The sequence below is a fragment of the Ascidiella aspersa genome, chromosome 7, assembly GCF_963924565.1.
Source record: "Ascidiella aspersa chromosome 7, kaAscAspe10.2, whole genome shotgun sequence".
Classification (NCBI taxonomy): domain Eukaryota; kingdom Metazoa; phylum Chordata; class Ascidiacea; order Phlebobranchia; family Ascidiidae; genus Ascidiella; species Ascidiella aspersa.
The window spans coordinates 21,608,082-21,632,395 of record NC_139453.1 but is presented as its reverse complement, the minus strand read 5'-3'; the positions used below and the strand labels follow the sequence as shown (position 1 = coordinate 21,632,395).

The window sequence follows — 24,314 nt, the reverse complement described above, 5'->3', positions numbered from 1 at the left end:
TTTGCATAAGATAATCAAAAAACACATCCAGACATTGTGAAATTTAAATTTCTTATCACTTAAAAAAACTACTCTGAACAAAAGCAACAAAATTCACCCTTAAGTTGAACCTCATTAATTAGAAAGGGGATACTTGGCAAATTGATAAAAAAAATTTCCATTGTATATTTTATAGTATGGCTGGGGCTTTATTACAAATTTTAGTTGAGCTGTATGTCAGCAATCCCAGTTAATAAGTTATTGAAGTGCCAACAGTAATAAACAAGTAGGATGTGTAATAAACTTAACCTGTAAAATTTGATAGTTTTAATATTGTTAAATCATGATTGTTATCTGCTAAACTAGGCACAAGGTTGTGTGAATACATCAGCAAATTCTGTATATAATTCAAGTTAAATCAATAAAGTAAAATCAACTAAATTAAGTTAACAATTATATATCTATTTCTTTTGATGTCTTATTTTTTTCATTTAACAAAACTTCCACTTTACTAACATATCTTGACAAGGTCGTTAAAGTCTGTAAATATATACATCTTAACTTCAAAATAATCAAACTTATGAACACTACTAAAATTGCGACCATGTTACTTTTCTAAACTCATCTGTACCATGTTGAGTTACATAATTTTTGTATACCAAAATTTATACCTATTGTACAAAAGTTCAGTATGAGTAATTAAGTCAACAGTTTCAATCCACTGCGGAGCCCCCACACACAAGGAAGCATGTGAAATAGTTGATTCGACGTCATACAGATTGCTCATGCACACTACTGCCTGCTTCCTTATAGTTTGCATTTATCAGACGTCCAGCAATAAGTCAAGCCAATGACCTAATAAACAATAGTGCTGAATGTAATTATAAATGCTATGCCATAAGCAAACAAATAACATTGAAAATGCAATCATTTCAGTCCTTCTTTAAAACAATGCTTAAAAATTTTAAACTATAAAGTTATCTGCTTACCAAATAATTTTGGATTGAAATTAATGTGTTTTATATAAACAACCTTGTATTTTTGAATACTAAAAAGAACATCAACCAAAATTTAGTTGCCACCTTGGCTATAACAGGTTAACAACAGTACCAAAATAAACATCCATGTTAGACATTTAACCAATGAATTGTTTATACAGGCAACACAATGCAATACCTACACTAAAATGCCCAATAAGCTGTTATTTTACATGTATTAATCCTTTAAAGTCAGTTTAAAGCATGTAATTACATTAATGTAAATTATAAATCAATGAGAATGTCCTTCTAACATCTGTCTTTAAATTTACATGCAGTAACAAATGATTGATATGTTTATGATTATTAAACATGTAACATAAAAAAACTATGTCAGTGAGTCAGACAAAACTACAAGAACATTTAACCAGTTGTAAGAGAATATGCTTACTAGGACAGGATGTGATTTTACAGTGGTACACAAAACTTACAACAAAATACAAATGTTAACCTCTTCCCATGTACCAGTTGTTGGTTGTTAAAAACTGTACAACCAAAGTGTAAAAACTGCTGGGGTTAAACTAAAAATTCAGGTTTGGGTTTGACAATTTGCATAAATAAATCATTGTTCTCCCAATAAGCACATGCGCTGGAACAGCAGGTTTACGTGAGTGTATGTGCAAAGCAACGCTCGTCCGGTCGTACATGTGTCATAGAGAGCGGCTGCACCAGCGCAGGGACACGAGTGTATGTGCGAAAAGAGGAAAGTCACGTTTCCTATCCAGAAGCAACAAACTATTGCGCAGTGATCGTGAGAGAACTTTGTCTGGAGAGCCATTGTCAAAACCAATATACAAAGAACACTGCCTTTAAAATAAGCATACAAGCAAATATTTATAAAAACATTAAAATGTTTCTTAGAATGCATGTTAATTTGTTAAGCATTTGTGAATTAAGTTGGGTTTATTACTTTCAGAATAAATACTGTAATAATTGTTTTATTACAATGTAAACAATTGGATAAATTTAGAAAATTAAAGGTGTTTTTAATTAGTGTAAAAATTACAAGAATTTAAACCAGCAGTCATTTAGGCCAGTATACTGCTTTTTGTCATTTAACCAGTCACTAATGAAACTATATATATAAACATACTGATTTTGGGATACATTTCAGGGTTGGTAGAATAAAAAAAAGTTATTACAACATAAAAGCACTATATTACAAAAATCTTGTTTTTAACTAGTCTTTCAAATTTTAGGTTATAATAGGAAGTTTAAGACAGTGTATTTTAACCATTTTGAGTCACAGGACACTTTATGCATTAAAATAGGTTTGGGGAACATACAAAAAAGTGTATATATAATATTTCAACCTTAGCACAACTAAATGCACCTGGGCTGTCTTCTAATTACATCCATGCAAAATCATTGAGCATATTTAATTTTTTTTTGGTGAAGGTTGGGTTTGTTGGAAAAACACTCGCAAGTGCACTTATAGTTTCCATAGTGGCCGTTTTAAGTTTTAAACCTAGGTAACCTTCCAGTTCACCGTAGCCATACAAGCTTTAATTTGGGTAAAAATCTATCTTGTTCGATTGGTTAGGTATTTTGTTTTACAAAAGATTATTCCATAAAACTACTGTTGGGCTTAGGAATAAGAATATACATAAATCCAAAAGACGTTAGTAAATGGTTAGAGCAATTGGTGTCAGGTTTACAACATGCACATTTTAAATACAAATCAATAATTTATTAAATTTAACCATCTATAGCACTATTTAAAATACTACAAAAATGTTTAAATGTTTATTCTAAGTCATTCAGCACCTGATATTAACAAAAATGAAGCCTAACAGCATACTAACTTCATAAAACATAATAACTACATCTATTTTTTACATCAGATGTTGGACAAAAAACATCATTACACTTGCACTCGGAACAATACAAAAAAGACGCGTATATAGCATAAGTTGAGTAGCTCAGAGATACCAGATTTCCATTTTATCTTTTTGGCAGTAAAAGTAACTTGGGAGGTGGGATCGTGTTTCTTGTGACTATATGACCACTGTAAATGAATTAACAGTCACATTGTGTCTAATTAGGCCACTGTTCTGCAAAAGACTAGTCAATTCTAAAAGCCGTACATTTCGTCCTGCTGTATAGTTGTCAGCAAAAAGTAGAAAAAGTTACGTAATCTTTGGTCACACTGAGGACAAAAAAGCAAACATTTTAACAACGAAATTTCAGCTTTCTTAAGTCCTTTATTAGCCGGAAAACGAAGCCCAGTAAAAGCGATTAGGCAGACATTTCGAAATATTTCGCTTATCACTTCGGACCGCTGCGTCAAGCCCTAATCGCCCTTTCCTCCCTTTGGCAACCCTTGATGTGAGTGCGCGTCACAACAAACCGAACTCGCTAGAGCGAAGCCCTGGTTGTGTTGGGCGCTAAAACAGATGGAACATAGAATATGCAACCATTATGCTATGGGTAGACTTGGACAACTAGATTTATTTCAACTTTTTAAAACTAGATTAGAATTAGAATTAGTTGGTTTTGACTTTTCTTAAATTAGATTAGAATTAGAATTACCGAACACTTAAAAATCAAATTTCAACCACAATTTGAACTAGAAATACATTTCATTTTTTACAATCAATTTGATTTAATCGTAATTTGTCTTATAAGAACGTGAATCGTAAATATGCGTGTGATAATTTAAAAAAAAATTTAAAATTACATACGGTATAAGTCGTTCAAACAAAAGGGTTATAATTCAAATTCTGTGTTTTAACTGAGAAAATGTCGTTGGACAAAGTAGCATATTTGGTAAAATCCGAATTAGATTGGAACTAGAATTAGAGAAAACAAGCAAAGCACAAAATAGATTAGAATTAGAATTAGTCGCATTTTGCTCTAATTCAATGAATTAGAAAACTAGAATTATCTAGTTGTCCAAGTCTGACTATGGGATCGATTGTTTCAGCCTTATTTGGTTTTATGTGACTTGACTTCAAATTCAAACAAGAGATAATTTAGACAATGTGTTGTTAGCTTTTCAATGATATTTGAAAGTTATTTTTCCTAGCAAAAAAACTATAAACCAGTGCAGAGGCGCCCGCAGAAAATTTTCCAGGGGGTCAACCAGGGGCGTAACCAGAAAATCAAAAAGGGGGTTCCTGAATTTTCAACTTAGAGAATTCCCTTATTTTTCGTCTGACGTTAATGACGTCATAAAACAGTGACAGTATGACGTCATAGAATGGTGATTGCAAGACGTGATAAAAAAACTAATCAGAAACAGCCAAATACGTCCAGCAAAAGCGACCACGTGCGTCGTCGACAATCCTGTCAGGCGCCAGCTGCGAAATCACGGTATGCAATCGTTAACTTCAGGCAAAAAAACAACCAAGACCGTGCAATATGTGTGATTAATTGTGGTAGAATCACACATAATTCGACTATCAGTAACGCAGGTTTCAAGTTCCATGAACGGAACGAGCGCTAAAATACAAGCACGCCTTTCACCACCTGCAATACTAAACGAAGAACGTTTTTCCCGGGTGTTATTATGACAAGATTAGCGCAACATCTGCGCCGAGCTGTGTGCCAAGTCAGCTAAATTACAAGCTGCGGTTGAGGGGAAATAAGTTGTGTCCATTGCACACTTAGCACGTGGTCTTAGAGTATGCCTAAAGAGCATAATTTTGCGTTAACCATCATTACTTAAAAATGGAGACTTTGAAACGCGCACGACAGTCACCATTACACTGTGGGGCACGAGTTTAACTGTTTAGTTGAAGCTTCTGACTCTCGTTTTAAGGTTGCTTGAAGGTTGCGTGCGTATAACTCGTTAGCCAACCAAAAGACGTATAGGTTAATAGAATTGTATTATCTGATAAGCAAACAACCAGTTGAAACTATAGAAGGCGGACAAGTTAGCATATAGCAGATGCTACTTGCAATATCAAAGTTGCCAACAGCAAGACTATAACTGAGAAGAAGTCTTTCTTTTGCAAGCGGAAGGCGGTCTTAAGTACACAAATTCCTGAGCTGACAGCACAGAGATAATGCAAGCCAGTAACTACTTTGCACTTTGGAGCGAGTCGGCAATACATCTGTGGCATAAGCAAATACATCACAAAAGTTACTGTAAACACAATCTCTTAGTCGGTAAATTATAGTCGTGCGCTACAACACCTCCTTTTAAGAATCTGCTTCAGTTAAACAGGGGTTCTTAAACTTTTTTTACTGCGGACCCCTAAAATTTTTTTTGGCTTTGCATGGACCCCGGTAGGCAAGAAATGCTCCAAAATGACGTTACAATACAAATAGATTTAATAACTCTGTTTATTTCGGTCCGAAAAATGTGAAAGCTAAATGGAGTCTAACTATATATTCAGTGCAAAACCGTTTAATTTTTAATTAAAGTGTTTTCTTTGAAAAATTAATAACTTCTTAAGTATACACTAGTTCTTTAATTAGGCCTTCGTGGACCCCCTAAAACTAGTTCACGCACCCCCAAGGGGTCCATGGACCCCAGTTTAAGAACCCCTGAGTTAAACAAATGTCGATGTTACACCAACATCGGATATTAACGCAGAGACCGAACAGCGAGGAAGAAAATACCTTCCTAACGCTACCTTGTGATTGTGTTGGTTATTTTAATGCATTATTTTAAACTTTTGAACCAAATTTAATTCAGGTTTATCTTATTTGCCACGTAAAATTATATATATTTAAATCTGAATGACAAAACGCACGCCTGTTGCTTCACCTTCAATGGATTTGTTTCCTATTAGACACGACGGCAGGGGTGCTTACTTCCAAGGGTGTCACATAGTGTTTCTATCTATCGTCCATTTTCAATACTAACGCTGGGTTCTAAAACAGTTTATTCAATGAAGAGATATTTTATTTGTTTAATTGCTGAATATCTATCAGATAAATTTTATTGTTGTTTAAACTCTTAACTCTTGTGCTGATAAAAGCACGAACAGAACAAGCTCTCAAGTGATTTTTAGATGCCAACTACAAGACGGCAAACTAATTATTGACGTAATCATACTACATTTTTAAATACTTTTGTCCGCACTGACCACGGTCAGGTTATTTTGTTTTTAAACGCTCTATTAACCTTACACATGTAAGCTCACCTAATTGGTTGTTCAGGATCGCCTATCAATAGATTGGTTGCTACGAAGTCACATAGCGATCGTATAGATTGGCACCTGCGCAAACGGTATCAATGGACATGGGTTGTGGTGCCTTTTAGCTCTATCAGTTTTACATAAGCGATCAAACAGTGAGATGTTCAAGCTACAGACATACGGTGCTTTTTGTATAACAAAATAATTTATGTTGTGCCATTGTTGTTCAGACTTTTAGCATAATGTAATGTTTTAGCACGAGTGACGAGCGTGTTTTCTGTTAGACATAACAATCGATTTATCTGCGCCCATTCTAGTATTTTTGCGGGACTTTACTAGAATGGGCGCCCTGCAAATGAAAAATAAATATATGAATTGTATTAACTATGATTTACGTTGTTTGAACAAGCACACTAGAATACCACAACGAACTTTATTGGAGAAACATGCTAGCGTTTTAGTTTGGGTATGTTAAGTAATATTAGTAAATAATAAATATAGTAATATTTGACTTACCCTTACGCAAACACTAATCGACACCCTAACTCAAATATTGTGCGTTGATTTAATAGTTGTTGCAATTCTGTGGTAGGATTGTAGACGCCAAGATAAGTTGTTTTGATTAAGTAAAAATAAGTTTAACGAAATGCTAAAATGGTTGTTTGTTGCGGCGTTAATTGCCACACTGACAACGTCGGTCGGTGGTTCCGCTGGAGGAACTGTAATCATAGAAACAGCAGTAATCTACGACACGTATTACGAACCATCCTTACCCAGTTTCTACAAAGCAATACTGGAATCTTCACTGCACATCGTCCTAAAGGTCTTTTTTCAAGATAACATGACAAACATCGTTGGTAAGATAAATTACTGCACAAATTGCTGCGAACGTGCGTTTTGTAGTTATTCTAATAAATATGTAAATTTACAAGGTATTTTGAGTAACGTAATTTTGTAAATGATGTAGTCTACGCGCTCCAAAGCTGATGTTGTTTACCCAAGGAATGTATAACCATTAAAAATCTGATATAATTTTACTGCACTCATTTCGTGCAAATAAAACCACTTAGTTCATGTGGTTACTCTTTTAATTAGCTTATACGAAATGGTATATTGAAATGTATAAAGATTTCTTTGCAAAACACAACAATTTTCTCCGTAACCCAATCGACAACTTCGTAGTTACGATTTCGTTATGTTTAACCGGAAATTGCATAGAAACTGTCACCGCTGCAAAAGTTTCAAGCCTTTTCATACTGGCCAAGAACATCAACTGCACGGCGATGATCGAACTGAAGCAAGCCGTAACCGTGTTCTTTGTGGGAATGGTCCGAGAGGTTAGCCTATATTTACCTTAGTTATACCCAGTGTTGTAAACAAGTCATTTTGAAAAGACTCAAGTCATTTGTATAAACTTAAGTCCAAGTCAAGTCATTTTTTAAAGACCTTAAGTCCAAGTCAAGTCATTTTGAATAAATAACAAGTCAACTCCCAGTCAAGTCATGAATAGAGCAAGTCAATTTCAAGTCAAGTCCTTGTCATAAAAATTAAACGTTTAAGTTTTAAAATTGGTAAACTAGTCGGATTATGAACAGTAATTTAACTAAAAAATATTGCAAAGCACCACATATAGCAAGCAAATTGTTTTGTGTACAAAAGTTAAGAAGAATATACCAATTATAAAATCCGAACACAATAATCTTCGAACTTTTGAGTTGACAAGGGTTTGCTTTTATATAACCTTAACGTTGATATGCCGCTTTCACTTACCTAACTGTAATTAACTTGGCTTTAAATCCGTGACCTGCGCGCAGCATTGTGAGACCGGCGACAAGTTTATGATGTACATGAACCCGGCGCATTCTGACGTCATGCTTGCCATGTATGACGCAATGGAAAAGTACGAGTGGAAAACGGCGGCCGTATTTTACCAGGAAAGTGACGGTGAGTCAATACTTTGTATTTTCTCTAAATCCTTCTTTGAAAATTGTAGTAACGAAGCTTGGCTTTTTGCAAGTTGAAGCAATTTTTTCACTTCATGTCGCACGAAAATGTGATTTCGTATGGAAAACTTTACGGCAACCTAATGATATCGACTTAAACCAATCAAATTCCGAATAAAATCACGTGGTTGTTTGATATGTTTTATTTGACTTTTCTATCGAAGAGTAATATCCAAAAAAATGATAAAGAGATAAGTCCGTCACAGTTCAACTATGTTTCGTTTATTATTGTATTTTATTGTGGTGAAACTATAGTTTACCGGCATTAAATCAGCTTACCCAGCGATAACTTTCCAGTGTCTTCTTAAATGAACCAAACCATACCAAAAATATCATATAAAGGTATAAACATAAATCCATTATATCTGGCTTTTAAACTCTTTAATTTTAGAACGCAGTTTGCGTTGCTAAAACGTTTTCCAACCCCTCCTTTTAGTCAATTTGGTCGTATGCAAACTTGTAAATACTGTTAAAAATCTCATATTGTTAAGAAATCACTGGCAAAAATTTACAAAATTAAGGTTTATTTCTTGTTAATATGCAATATATACCACCGCGTGCGACCACCTTTGTTTTGTTTTTAATGCTTAGAAATGGCATTTGGATACCAAGATCTGGATCTTGCCAGACAAAGAGGCATAAACCTTAAGGTTTGGGTCATACCGGAGGATCAGGAACTGATGTGGTCCATACTAAAGGTAGGCTATTTACCGAAATAATATTTGGTTTCAAGCTAAATCATAAGTTTTTTTAAAAAAAAGGGATAACCTTTTGCCCAATAGGCCATGTAGCGTACTAATTCAGTAACCGAAAATGTGGCGAACCATATATGATTTAACTGGAAATTTGTTTTGGCTTGCGCTCTTCAAAGGTAGTATAACTAATGGTAAAAAAAAGGCATAGGCATCACTAGGTTATATTCAAATGCAATAATACCTTTTAAACGAAATAAAGCACATTTTAGATGGGGCTGAAATTCGCGTACATCTGCATATCGGAGCAAGTTATGAGCAGAGCCCACTTTAAAATATAAACAGTACTTAGTACAGGTCTTTTTCGAAAGCGAGATAAAACCTATGAACAAAATGTACCGCTCCTTATTGTTACGTCACAGTGCGCTAAAAAAGTAATTTTTTGCTATTTACTACGGCAACATATATTTTTTTTCTAAAAATGTTGAGTTATTTATAGGTACATTTGCAGGTGATGTTTTTCATTTGGGGAATTGAGTCTGAATATCGGTTAAACGGGTCCACTGTATGACAAAAGGATGAGAACCACTGTTTTTAGCGTATAGGAGATATTCCATATCGGTTTGAATGCTTTTTACAATTTTTTTGCGATGGATATATTTGGTCTAGTATATAAGTATATTTAATACAATAGTTATTTAAATTTACTCTTTTTTAACTTTTATGTTAGTGAAAGCCTAAAATCACATAAATGCTACTTCCTCAATAATAGGATTATTATAGTAAAGTAAATTAATCTAAATATACCTATCAACTTGGGTGTAATTTCTGATTCATATTATCAGCAACTAACGCCGTTCTGTTCACCGACTTTTGTTTAATCGCCATGTCTACCGTCGCGCCACCAGCACGTCAATATGTGACGTTTGCCTTGTTAGCAACAAAGCGTAAAACCGTGTGACAAAGGAAAATAGTTGTCCAACTTAGAACCAGTGTATACTTTTACTGGTATTGCCACATCGCCCTAAATGCTGGTTTACGTATCTTTCTTTCAACGACTAATATTAGGTTATCATGGCTTTCAGGAACGGACCTACAGGGCAAGAGCTGTGAGGTTGTACATTGAACATGCATTGCTCTACCTTTACCGGTACAAAAAAACATTTTACCAGTAGCCAGCTTTTCCAATTCCCGCTGTTTTGTTACGCAGTCGGTGCGCTTGCTTGGTTACCGAACTTACATTCTGATATGCGACCACAAGATTGCCACTTCTGTTCTAACCAAAGCTGTGTTCTTATCCATGGTCAGTGAGGTTAACCACTGGTTTCTTCCAAACCTTGTAAGTATATAGATATTTAATTTAGTCTGCAAATCCTTACAGACATCTGATTATGAAAGAGAAATTAAAAATTATGTCTCATGAAATGTAATAAATCAGGGCTGCCAGAAAAAAGAAGTATAAAGACCTAGATTAACTGACCGATAATAATCCCAGCATTGACATCCCTAGAAAAAACGTGACAATGGAAGATATATATATTTTTTTTTTCTGCGGAAGATATTTTTTTGATTAAAATATAGGGTGCAGGCAATAACCCGCACAACTCGATAAGTAAAAAAGAGAATGATAGGAAATAATCAATTTGTTTCATAGACTTCCAGATAATTTTTTCGTTTGTGGCGAGTAAGGGTTGGTTTGTTTAGGAAACCCATCCGTTGCTGTTACAAGATTTTCTCGAGTCCAGCGTGAGACTGACGGTAATAGGCGCAAGAGTTGTCCGCGAAGTATTGGAGACAGCCTACATAGCGGGAGTGTCAGAGAGAGAGGCACGGGACGACATCATCACGGGTATGGAATGGAACTTTCGGCATCTTTGTCAAACTGTTATTAAGATATTAAAAATAATCTGCCCAATTGAGATGTATCTTCTGTTTTGTGATAGTGATGCATTCCGATAAAATTCATTATGTCACCTAACGTTAAATATATTAAAAAGTTCATAAACAAAAAGCTTTTACGAAATTTAAGCTGGTATGGGTTTAGCTGAAAGTCTGCTTTAGCTATATGCAAATTTACTCTTTGTAAAAAACTATGGAATATCGCAGAGAAGCTCGCTGTATTCAGCTATATTCGGCCCAGCTTTGCATACTTCGCTTCATTGGAAGTGCATTCGGATAAGCTGCCTTAGTTTGGCTATGTAGATATCAAACTTACCATGCCATACCCAAGTTGTTTTAAAGACACCATAATGTCGCAGGTTTCAGCTTATGTTTGCTTTTAAAGCTCTGACAGCAGACGCTTTAACGCGCATTGGTCAATCTTGCGAGGAAGCGATTCGAATCGGCTGCTTCGACGTTCCACTGTCCGACGACAGTCTATGTGGAATCGATCAAGGAGCAAAAAGCTTCACGGCTGGATCGGTTTGTTGGTTTCGTAATATTTACAACTAGGGCGACGTAGAACGTAATACATTTCTAACATGTTATAACACTATAGTAGGCTAATAAATGACGCACTCCTGCGAGACAAGTGGTAATGTACAGGCACGGGATACGTTAAAAGAGCCGTACATAAGAATCCTATACAACACAATAATACATAGAAACAATATTACAGGTTTCAGTTAGTCAAAGTGTTTTTTTAATATAGGCCTATGTTGTACGCACTTTTATTGTTATAGTTCAGGGGTCGGGAACTTATGGATCGCGAGCCATATAGGGCCATTTTTGTGACGCTATATGGCTCTTTTGATGAACGAATCTTGATGGCAGAAAAATCTAAGCTATTATTTCTCAGTATTATTACACATATAGTAGCAAATTTTAGGCGCTTCGCGCGATTTCTATTTGTTTTTCGAGACTGTTATTCTGTTTGAGGGAATCTCTTAATATCCAAAAGGCCCCATTCTTAAAATGGAACTCAGTAATTAAAGTTGTCTAAACTTAGCTAACTCATTTTTGGTGCATAGCGTGTTCTGTCTTTTCAATGAGAACAAAATAAAACGACCCTGCTCAATTTACTATTTTTGCAAACCTATAACTAGAGATTGACCGCTATCACTTTTTCGGACCGATACCGTTACCCGATTATTTACAATTTTGTCAACCGATACCCGATACCGATTTTTTTATATATCAGAGAAATCAAAACTTGAAATAATTAAAAAATATAATATAAATAACGTTTTAATACCTTTATTAATTATAAATTATTATCAAACTATTATTTTGCTTATTAACTTGGCGTGATGCTGAAACCTAAATTTTTTTGATAAAAAAATGGGTAAGTAGTTTGTTGTACAGGAAAAATTAGATCATATCGACCTACATTTACCGATACCTATATACTGGTAGAAGCCAAATGTTGGACGATATTATCGGCAAACCAATATATCGGTCTTTCTCTACCTATAACTATAGATGTTAAAAAAATATTATATGGCTCTCATGGAAATACAACCAAGAATAATTGGCTTTATGGCTCCCTTAGCTAAAAAGGTTCCCGAACACTGCTATAGTTCCTAAAAAAATCAAAACTTTGAACTTTAGCCATCATTATACGCCAATTATCCGACTAAACAAAAAATAACAGACACAAAACCACTTCCAGTACTACTCCGTGGGAACCTGCACAGAGCGCTACATCAGTCGACTGAAGCTAATCGGACCGACCAAACTAGAGTATCTGGAACATCACTTGGGAAACGAGAAGGGCGTCATGACAATGGTAAGTTAAACGTCATCAAGTCATAGGTGTTGGTTAAATAGTTGAAGACAAAATTCAGTCGATTCTGGGTGTAAGTATTTTTAGTTTAGCAATGATAACGGTTACTGACTCTGCTACAAGCAAACTGGTATCTAACAGTAATAAGCCTGCGCTGTATGAGCATAAGTTCGATTCTCCATAAAACAAAATCGATTAGCCTACAGCAGTGGTTCTCAAGCTCAACCTGTGGTAGTGGTACGCGAAATCACTAGTGGCACGCGAAATCATTTTGGGTGGTACGCTGTACGCAGTATGTTTTTAAGTAAAATTACAGTTTCAAGGTTAAGCATTTTTTTATTGTAATAAACTATACATTCATCGTAATGATTGTATAGTGAAATATTTTATGCTTCTTTAACGATAGGAACTATTATCTTTCCGGAACATCTATGCAAATTTATTCTATGACATCATAGCAAAAGAACAAAGAATCGCAAAACTTGACCAGTATTTTGCAAGTTAAAAAAGGGAAACTTTTTTGGGAGTAGTGGGCAGCATTTGTTTAGTTAATAATCCTATATTGATTTTGAGTAAAGTTGAGTTTTTCGACAATTTGGTAGGCCAACGCAACAAGATCATAGAAGCTCGAGGTGGTACGCAGTGAAAAAAAGGTTGAGAACCACTGGCCTTCAGTGGGTCTAATAATAATGAGCTTAACCTTAACATATCTGTGTGCGGTTGATGACCAAGCATATACTTTTCATTAAACTTTTGTGACGTCACTTGTGTTTAGCAAGGTTATTGGGTGGACAACTCGTTCACTCCTGGATATATTCCTTTCGTCCAAGCTGCTGTTGTTTTCCCAGAGGAACCTCTCAAAGTAGGCCTTGTCTATGTAAGTTTATAGAGGCCAAACTTTAAAGTATACAATGGGCTATACATTCCGTGAAAGGCGGTTTAGCCTACAGTGCACATAACATGTGTATATTTATAGTAATGGAAGCAATTTGTTGTAAAAACAAATATAAAAAATGACGATTTCTGTAAGTGTTTTGTAACCACAATGCAGTCTGGAATTTTTACCCGATAAAGTGATTCACCAAAATCTCACTAGCAAATTGGAACCTAGGAACATAAGAAAAATGTTTATGATCATTTTGTATTATAAACCGTTATACAGATAAGCGAATAAAAATAAACTATAATTGCCTGAACTGGAAACCTATATACACTTTATTATCAACTAATGACAATCTTCTTATTTGAAACCGCTTTTTAACGGCCCAAACCGCTCTATTGTCACGTGATAGAAGGGCAGGGCAAACACAGGGCAAAAACAAAGTGCGTTTTTTAAAGGAGCGCCCTTGGGTTAAATGGCACGTAAACGAAGTGACTTCGGAAACCACTTACGAAGGGTTTCTCGTCGACTTGGTTGAGACACTCTCCCGGCGACTCAACTTTAAATACGAACTGGTATGGAACGAGAAGACAGGCCCGAACCGTTTGAACGACGACCAAGCAGAAGACGAGGTTAATCGGATGCTGGATAATAAAGAGGTGGGATACACTTGGAACTTGTTAAACCTTTTACTTGTTGAACCTTTTTGGCTTGTTTTGCTTAAGCAACATAAGCCTTAACGCAGTTTTCGTTGATTTACTTTTTTCAGTATCTAAATTACGGTCGAAAGATCAGATTTGATTGGTCATAGATGACTATTATTGTAAAACGTTGATTAACTCCCCACAACTTTGCAAAATGTTACCGACTCTGGTGCGTGATAAAAAATATAGCTTTCATACCATCACTGGGCATAGATATACTTAGTGAACGAACATACCGCAGAATCTTAATGGAATGTTTAAAAACTTCCTTGCATATTTCTATTAAATGGTTTGGAACTGAGTTTGTGCAAAGCTACCATAAGAAAAGATAATCGACCTCTAGATTTAGCAGCTTGTAAGGAATTAGACTTATGGTCAATTTTACTACTTTTTATTTTTGTGTATATTGAGCAAAAATCTTAAGAGTTAAGACTTTTGTCCAAACGGTTATCTCGAAAATGCTTGTTGTAAGCAAACTCGTATCGCCGTCGCTAAATTGTTTTCCGTCAACATGTTATTTTAAGTCAATATTATGAAATCATGATTTTATCATTTCATTGACGCTTTTTTATCAAAAAAGATAACACGTTTATAATTTAAGAAAAGAAGCATTTTGTTTTAAAATCAAAGGTATTGTCTGTTAATATTTTATACACCACATGCACTGTCAATCTGCAATCTATCTCCTTTTGGGAGTTTTATGACAGCCCTAATTGGCAGTAATTAGCATAATTATGTTTAATATACCAAAATAAATAATAGCTCGTTTTATACATCTTGTGCGGCATATTCATTCATTTATATGGTCACACTACACTAGTAATAAAAAAAAATTTAAAACTACACACACACACCAGCGACTCAAGTGCAGTTTTAAAGCCTTCACAATCAGATTATGACGAGCATATTGGTACGACAATAACAATTGCACAACAGAATCGAAAACATCAGGCCTTATCGCAAATTGCCCTGATTTGAAGAGAAACTCGTCAATCCCCGTTCGACGTCGTTTTTTTTATCGGATTCTTCCCACGGAAACAGGGATGAACCCATGCTGTTGTTCGGATCCAAACGTTGCATCCTTTCCCGATACGAGCTATAGCCGTGGCTTGGAGAGCGGTTTCTTGACGTCGATCCATTGATGTAGTTTTGTGCGACGTGTCGCTGCATTCTCTGCATGCGGCTAACAAAGGCCCTCGTCTCCGCAAAGCTTTCTCTCGGCGGCGACGTGCTTTGCGGCGGTGTGCACATGTCGCCTTTGTTTTGGTTCAATTCATTTAGTTCGCCTTCTAAATCAGACGGACGTTGCGCGTCAACGCCACCAAGCGGAACAAAAACATTGGAATCGGACTCACTAGGTGTCCGCCTATGGCTATGATCTGCGTTGTGATGTTGAAGGTGAGATGCAGCGACAAGGCTGGTAGGCAAAGAGTCTCTTTGCGGCCGCGTCAGTCTGTTTGCATACGGATGGGATCTATTAGGCCGCGAAGCAATGTTGGTCATGGGCGTTTGCGTCGTTGTGGGAATTTGAACAGAGAAGCTATTTTGAATTATTTGCACAGTGTTTTGCCGATTTGAAATTGTGCAAGGTGTTTCGACGTTACACAAGGGAGACGGATCGAAGCTAAAAAGCGAATTGCAATCGTCTGAACAAATAGAATTGGATCCATGAAGCGGTGCAGCGTTTTGTTTTGTTGGTGTCGCGTAGCAGGACAACGGAACCTCGTTCCCAGTTTTCCTGCAAACGTTTCTACGCCTAGATCGTTTCGAAGCGCGAACGCAAAACTCTGTAATCGAATCGGTTTGTGTTGACATTGACCGGGTTTCGACGGCTTGTGTCGACTTGCTAACGCTGAGACACTTTTGCGTCGCCTTGCTTTTGAATTCAAGTACTTGAGTGGACCTGGTTTCGCCGCCATCTTTTTGGATCGATTTGCTTTCACGGGAAACTGTTTGAGTGGACTTGCCGTCAGTGAAACGTGTTTGGCTTTGCATGCCTTCGCTGGCGCAAAATTGTGACGCTACGTCGCGGCAATGGTGACTTGGAGCTGATTCACATTGTCTGCGCTTTATGTCGACCGTTTCTTTCCTCTTTTCGTTTAGTTTTTCTTTTTTGCCGTGAGCGTCGTTTTGTTTTGATAGTTGATCAGTCAGGTGGTCGCATATTTCTCTTAAACGTGATTTGTTATCGGCGTTGAATGGCACCTTGATCCTTATGGAGACATACTTTCCTTTCGCGCTTGACTTTTCGCCTGGAGTAGAAACTGTGTCGTCTGGCGTTACGTTGAGAAACTCCGTTTTCGGAAATTCACCTGTGACTCCTAATTCAGCAAATTGGCGACTAGAATGTGATGACTGGCTGTCCGCAAACTGTATTTCCATATCATTGTCGCTATTGCTCGATGAAAAGGTGGCACATCGTCTTTGCTGATCTTGAACGCTAGTTGCTGGCACATTTGTCTTCCTGTCAGGCTTTTCAACTTTTTCGCGGTCGTTTGACTTTTTATTTGTATAAATAATGGAAAGACTTTCGTCCTTTTTAGGTAAACGGTTTTTCACGCGTACTGTTTTAACCTTCTGCTTGATTGTGTCTTTTTGGTGAAGATCAACCACTTTGGCCACTTTCGCGGCCTTCGGGGTCATCGGTAGACTTGGTGATTCGTAAAGTGGTTCTGGTAGTACAACAGGCATCACCGCCTCTTCTAACGCACATTTTAAATGTGTAAACGTCGACAACTTCGAAGTCTGCACTTGTTCTTTTGAACCAACAGATTCAGCCTGGTTGCAAGAAGGATATTTTGCTGTACTAGGTACCAGGCTTGTGGAATTTGACAGTTTTATTGACGAAGTCGGTTTTTGTGACACATGTGAGTTTGATATTGGTACATTCGTTTTAGGTAAATATTTTGGTGACTTTGTCATGCTTCCTTTAAGCTCAAAAGAATCTGATACGAGAGTTTTTTCACTCTGTTTAACATCTGATTTAGGCATGCTTTTTTTACTTAGCTTTGCACCTGATATATGAATGCTTAAATCACTAAGTTGTGAATGTGGAAGAGACACATTGCTTTCACTTAATTGTTCATCCCATGCAGGTATCCTTTCATCGCTAAGTTCCATATCTGATTCAGAAATGACTCTTTGACTTCGTTTTATATTTGATATAGGCAAGTGTATTTCACTTGGTTGTGCATCTAATACAGGAAAAACTCTTTCACTAAGCGGTGCGTCAGACACACAATCCCTTATTTCCCTCCGTTTCGCATCTAATACGGGCGCAATTATTTCACTTAGTTGTGCCTTTGATACTGGCAACACCCTTTCACTAAATAGTTTATTTGGTTCTGGCGTGGCCCTTATACTCAGTTGAGCTTCTGATGCAGAAATTCTGCTTTGTTCTGCCCTAGGCACGCCTCTTCCACTGAGTTGTGCATTCCATCCAGGCAAAACTCTTTCACTTAGTTGTGCCTCTGATACTGCAAACCTTTTTTCATCACACAGTGAGTCTGTATTAGGCATGCTTCGTTCACTCAGTTGTACATCTGATAAAGGCAACACCCTTTCATTAACGAGTTCATCTGGTACTGGCGTGCCCCTTATATCTACATGTAGTCGAGCTTCTGAAACAGAAGTGCTTGTTTTACTCAGTTGTGAATCTGATACACGCAACACAATTTCGCTTAATTGTACATCTGATGACGACATACTGCTGCTACCAGAGTTCGCATGTGATACGATTTTGCAACTCAGTTGTGCATCTGATTTGTGCGAGTTTAGTTCACCCAGTTGTCTATCTGATGCAGACACGCTTATTTTACTAAGTTGTGCATCGAATGCAGTTACGCTAGTCATTTGTGCATCTGTTGCAGACATGCTGCTGTTACGTAACCGTTTATCTGATACAGGCAAAACTATTTGACCCAGCTGTGTATTTGATGCATTCGGCCCTGTAACAGCCAACTCCGAAATCGACATGTCGTTATTATTTGTCAGTGATGGTGATAGAGAAATGCCTTGTTTAGAATCCCAGGATTTTATAGGTGGCAGGTATTCTTCAATAACTAGTGATTGTGAAATAGGTTTGTCGTTTATATCTATCGCATTATTTACAGTTGTGGTTGCTTGCACATCGACTGGGGCATCGCAAAGCATCGGAGAAAAAGATGGATGGCTAGCGGATGCTGTTGATGAAAGTTGAACATAGGGAATCAGTTCAACTAGGTTGTCAGATGCATTCGAATCAAGTTCTGTATCTTTGGTTGTAACTTTTGGGAGTTCTGTGCGAACTAGATATTCATCAGAAATACTGTGGTACCCAAACATTTCTTTAACTTCCTCGAAATTACCGTCCGGGAACTGCAAAACTTCAGAATCACATAGGAGCGGTGTTGTCTCACCGGAGGCACCGGTCAAATAGTTTCCAATCTCTGAATTTTCGATTTTAACTTGCTTCTGATCTGGAGGTGATATAAAATGTTCCGAATGTTCTGAATACCTTGAGTCTAAACAATTTTTGGCAGACCGAGTATCTTGAATGTTTAACTCGGGAAGCTTGTTCAAAATCAGCAGTGGGCTTTCTTCTTCAAGCATTTCGTTTACAATTCTGTCGACGTGTGATGTGACAGTTGTTGCAGGAGTTTGATTAAAACAGGAACTCTGCACAAAACTCTCGCTATCCTTTGTTGCAACTTTTACAGAAATCACCGTCTCGTTACTGCATACACTGGAGTCACTTTCGTCATCCGATAACTCTGACAAATTATCAACATAATTTTCAAAAGCGCTTCTGCGAAAGAACATAAAATCGTCTTCTCCCATCCATTCTTTTACGACCTGGAGTTTATCTGCATCTGGGCCTGACCAACTCGCGCCTAAATCGGTTTCAAAAATATCCGAATCTAACAAACTCTTCCATGACATTTTCTCCAGCCTTGCCACTTTTTCGCTTATGCTATATGACTGTTTTTCGTTTTTTTCAACCAACAAAAAGTTTTGTCCGGCCTGTTGTTTACCCATTTCACTCACTCCTACTGAATTGACAGATCGAGATGATGTCTGACACAATACATTGGAGTTGGCTGTTTTATTGACCTTTTTTCTCGATGTGCCCCTGTTTGTTGACAATTTGTCGTTTGTTAATACTCCCTCCGCAAGTGAAACCTTTTTCGTCGCATGCGCCATGTTTTCTCTTTTTGCTACATCGCTGGATACGGTTATTTCCTTTGAAGTTCGTACCGGAATTGCTCTGTAATTTCTACCGTGGCTATTTTTGTCTCGGTGGCCGGAACGGCTTTGCTTTTCAGTGATGAGCGAAGTACGATCTATAAAACAAATCCACCGTTTCATAAGGGGAGAAAAACTAGCAAGATAACACATAAAACCGTTAAAAGGCAAAATACCGAAAGAAAAGCGACGCACCTGACGAACGTGTAATATCGTGAAACGGCTGATTTTTCCTTTGGCTAGAGTGCAGCTGTGGTCGATACGTTGCCTTTGTTCCTGTTATAAAAAGTAGGTTACAACGGTTAGCAAACACGGAAATCCGCTACAGCAAATAATGTGTAAGTGCAACACCTTTTCCTCGGCGAATATGAGGCTTGTACCGAATGTTCTGAAGGTTTTGTGACTGATTACCACCAGATACCTGTGAAAGAAAAAATACCAGGGGTAATTTTGAAGATAGCTAATCTAACTCTATTTTATTACATTAAAATATGCTAGAATAAGAATTTTATTATATATGAGGCAGTTAAACCTGCTGATTGCGATGTTGGAGTACCGGTAACAATGGTTCCTGGTCCTAAAAACACGCAAAGTCCAGAGTTAATAAATAAGCGTGGCGTCAACCTAAAGATTGTTGAATGTGATAAAAAGAGTTGTGGGCTATTATGAAAAAACCCGTAAAACACAACACTTTTTAACAGAATATATCGTGACCTGACCAATTGCGTTAACGCTCAAATTTACAATGATGACAGGAAAAAATGCTAATTTAAACCTACTTGTTCACGTTTTTCTCGGTCCTCTGGGTTCGGACAGCGTTTCCAGTTCAGGATAAATTGAACGGGTTTCGTGTTAATTGTCGTTTTATCAGGTTTAGCAGGCTTTGTGCGTTCGACTTCCGACTTGTACGAGAACAAGGTCGGAAAAATCTGTGCTTTGCACCAATTAACCATATCTTTCTTCTTCAATATTTTCGTTGAAACTCTTTTCAGGCGCCCGGGATTTTGTGTGGCCTCGTCTACAATAGGTAAATGTTGTAAAATGAAAATGAAAAAAATACGCACCTATAAAACGAACGGTGTTTACATTTGTGACTTGCATCGCTGATGCAAATATCAAATTTAAAAAATGCATTAACTTACCTTTTTGAAGTTTTTTCGACAGATATAGGTCCCTTATTTTTTGCCGCGTTTTCTCAACAAAATTCGGCATCGGAATTTTGGTTCTGCTGTCACGGTTTCTTTGCAAAAACTGTCTCACGTCTAATAGTTTCAGTACTGACTTTTGGGGTGGTTCTTTTGGATCCACACCTAACAAAAAATACTGGATAAACAATAGAAAAGATATATTATGAATAACTTTGAAGTTTCTAATAATATGAATAACTTTTCCATCTGTTCCATTCAATATTTGAGTAGGTTTTCTTACCTGTAAATTTGGAAAATGCATAGCTCGGAAGCGTTCTTCTTCCCATGTCGTTCGCTACTTTGCGACTGCTGTGCTCAGCAATAATTGACTTCCTCGTGGCAGCTTGTGCATTTGCTAAGTTTTGAAGCGACTCTGATTTGCCTAACATGGTTGTTTATCGTTATTTTTTGTGTTACTCACAATAGTAGATAAGCTATTCTAAAATTAAACAAGCACAGCTAAAACATGGGCAAGAACTAAAATGAGAGTTAAAAGAGGTGACATAATAAACTCCCAAGGCAGAGCAGGATAAATAGAGACCAAAATAAATTAAAACTGTTCGCCAAATTAACCACTCTAGATTGTTTACACATAGTTATGGTTAACACTGTCACCTGAGTGCTAAGATAACGGTATACGGATTAAACACGAACGCCTACTTGTTGATGGAGATCTTGGTGGGTACAATTTGTGCAACGGGGTTTGTTTCGGGGCAGGAATCCTGGTGAACCCTCTGTCATCTCTGTGCAGCACCCTCGCAAGGTCTATCGGCACGATTTCTCGCGGATTTGGTTTGACCTCTGTAAGTGATTCGTAAAAGTGGATAAATTAAGTCGCGGTGAAAAGTTACGCTTGACTTTACAAAAGGGAAAATATGATTGGTTTCGAATACTAAGCACGGATCTGTTCATAAAAATCTTCGGTAGAAAAAGTGTGGCCCAAATAAATGATGAAATATTCATTCTTTTATTTGCATACGTTTCGGCAAGTGCTTATGACATCTTCAGTGCGGTAAAATGAGGTTGAGATAAACATGAATAATTATATAGACGCTCGGACGTTTGAATCTTGAATGAATCTTTTGTCATTTATTTGGGCCACTCTTTTTTTACTGATGATTACTTTGGTTTTAGTATAACTCCGGCAACGATCGACGAAAAGATGTAGAAAAGTAATTATGCTAGAACAGTGTATCTCAATATTTTTGTATGTGTCCGATCCAATGCTAAGCTTAGGCATAACAGAGAAGCTTTGGCGACAAAATTATTTTCACTGAAGTTTTTGCAAGCCTAAAGTAAACAAAACACTGGCAGAAAAACAACAAATAATATTGTGAATCACCTCTGGGCGAGTGAAAATCGCAGGCGGAACGATTGGAACCTCGCATTCCTTTCCTTCTCTTAAGCTTCCGGAGTTTGTTCAACTTTTTCCTGCTGCTGTGGGTCGGAATTTTGCTTTTGATGCGCCCATCAGTTTCTACAACGGACTTGGGCGAGAGGTAAAACGTGAAATGCGTTGACGAAGTTTGGCTTTTGAAGATTTCGCCAGCGGTTTTAAAGTACCGCCGTCTGTAGGCTGAGCTCTCGGATGCCTTAGGTGTATAGGTAACGAGGACGTCTCGCGCCGAAAACTTCTGCTCGGGCACGCGCTTCAAAATCATCAGGTTCCCGCGCTCGCTTATTCGACTGTGGTTTCCCGGGTACCTGCTCTCGACGTCTAACACCTCGACCCACTGCTGTGTGGGGGGCTTTGGTGGGGGTTCAGCCGGGGGCCACGTCCGGTCAAGGTCAACGGTGTTGCAAAGCTGGACGCATTTTTCCATGTAGGTTTCAGGCGTTTTGTTGCACCTGCGAATTTCGCGCCATTTTTTCAGGAGCGGCGGTGCTCGAGCAAGTTCTCGTCTTACTGAAAAAATACCAAGAGTCGGCTCCATAGATTCAGGAGGCAAAACCCACGGGTCTTTGGGATTTTCTGAGGTGTTTGCTACGAATGGATTCGGAACCTTGCTTGCACTGCGATCCTGGTATGCCTCAAATCGCCAGACCTCGTCTACGCTTTTGCCTTGGGTGTCTCGACGCGGCAGTCTGATGCGGATTCCCGCGTTTTGCAAGTCTTCGGGTTTCGTTTTGCCAGACTTTGAAATACATTTTCGAGCTTCTTTCAAAAACTCTTTTCGCTGAATCAGGTAGTTGCACACGTAAGTGGCTTGGAAGGAAATTTCTGACAAAATAAATAAGTAAACTAGCCTACTATACATATGTGGCAGTACAGTTGACTAATGTTAAGGCAGCTCTGCGATGTATATTTTGAATAACATATTAAATTACACGATAATTGCGATCGGCTTTCTTGTTAACATAACTAAATAGATCACACAACATTAGGATTTTTTGATAAATCACACAACATTAGGATTTATAGAAAATAATACATACTTTGGTGATTGCTGATCCGGCATGCCTCCATAGACGGCAACAAAGGATTCTAAAAAATACAGTTGTTAAAATCAAGAACGTCTTTACACAGTTTATGCTGCTTTTTCAGCCCACCATAATTTCACGATACGGAATGCCTTGGTGTTTTTTGGGGTCCTGTGTTATCCAGGGGTCGCGCATGATCTCAAACACTTTAGGTCTGCTTCTAGGGTTGTAACTGATCAGGCGATTGATCAAGTCTTGGCATTCTATATACACAAAAATTATTCTGCGTGAAATACCCATTTAGATTCACTTACAAACTTTCTCAAATACACCCACCCACCAATTGAAAGACCTCTGCGGAAGGGCAACGACGCGGACTTGACTTTTTCGTACTGTTTTAAAACCTCCTTGGGCGTCTTTCCCGGAAATGGATACTGGCCATTGACAAGCACAAAGAGCACAACACCCCTGGAAAGCGTGTTTTGCAGTTAGCTTTGAAAAGGTAGCAGCTCACGTAGTAAAAAGGCATGATTTGAATACATTGGGGTCAGATCATGTCAATTAATTGTCGCTAATTATTGTCAGCTTCAAAACTTAATAGGTTTGCCAAAATATGATCCATAGAATTTGGCCTCGAGCGTATCAAAACATTGCTACATTAGTTAAAACACAAATACAATCGTGCAACAAAAAAACTATACGAGTCAATACAAAAATATCAAATAGTTTTCCTCAGAAAACGGAATGCTGTAATACAAAGAAAAACAGCAATTAACTTACAAGCTCCACAAGTCGGCCTGGACTGCGTTGTAGCCTGAACTCATGCGGCTCCCCTTGGTGCTTCGAAGCACCTCGGGGGCCATAAAGCCTGGGGTTCCGCATTGCGAAACGCTTACGCGGCACGGGAACTTCCCAAAAACCCTTCCATCATTATGCTCTTGATTCGTGGTGGGTCCGACAGAAAATCCCAGGTCGCCAAGCTTTACTTCCCCGTCTTCCGTCACCAAGATGTTTTCCAACTTAAGATCCCTGTATAATAGTATGAGTTTTTGCCAACAATAACTAAGCTACGCAAACTTCAGATTTGTTGCAAGATTGGGGCAGTTCTCGGTGTCAGCAAAACATATTTTAAATAAATATTTCACACTTGTGTACAGCAACTAGTATGTAGGGGTATAGTGATTTGACTATCAAAGTAATTGTTTTAAGATTTAATTGGTTCGCCATAACTTCAAGTAGGCCCAGTGTTGTAAACAAGTCATTTTAAATTGACTTAAGTACCAGTCAAGTCATTTGTAAAACAACTTATGTCCAAGTCAAGTGTTTTTAAATAAATGACAAGTCAAGTCCCAGTCCAAGTCATCAGTTGCGCAA

General features: G+C 37.6%; 1 protein-coding gene across 1 annotated transcript in view; it reads left to right on the top strand.

Moving 5' to 3' along the window:
- Nucleotides 1-6,752: 6,752 nt before the first annotated feature.
- Nucleotides 6,753-24,314, top strand: part of LOC146138308 (glutamate receptor ionotropic, kainate 2-like) — a 29,973-nt gene continuing 12,411 nt past the window's right edge. Inside the window, exons 1-11 of the mRNA XM_083394563.1 lie at nt 6,753-6,963; nt 7,325-7,443; nt 7,921-8,050; nt 8,701-8,807; nt 10,012-10,140; nt 10,506-10,650; nt 11,086-11,222; nt 11,263-11,265; nt 12,412-12,528; nt 13,301-13,402; nt 13,864-14,064. Coding sequence (XP_083250689.1) covers nt 6,753-6,963; nt 7,325-7,443; nt 7,921-8,050; nt 8,701-8,807; nt 10,012-10,140; nt 10,506-10,650; nt 11,086-11,222; nt 11,263-11,265; nt 12,412-12,528; nt 13,301-13,402; nt 13,864-14,064 — 1,401 coding nt within the window. The remainder of the gene's footprint in view (nt 6,964-7,324; nt 7,444-7,920; nt 8,051-8,700; nt 8,808-10,011; nt 10,141-10,505; nt 10,651-11,085; nt 11,223-11,262; nt 11,266-12,411; nt 12,529-13,300; nt 13,403-13,863; nt 14,065-24,314) is intronic.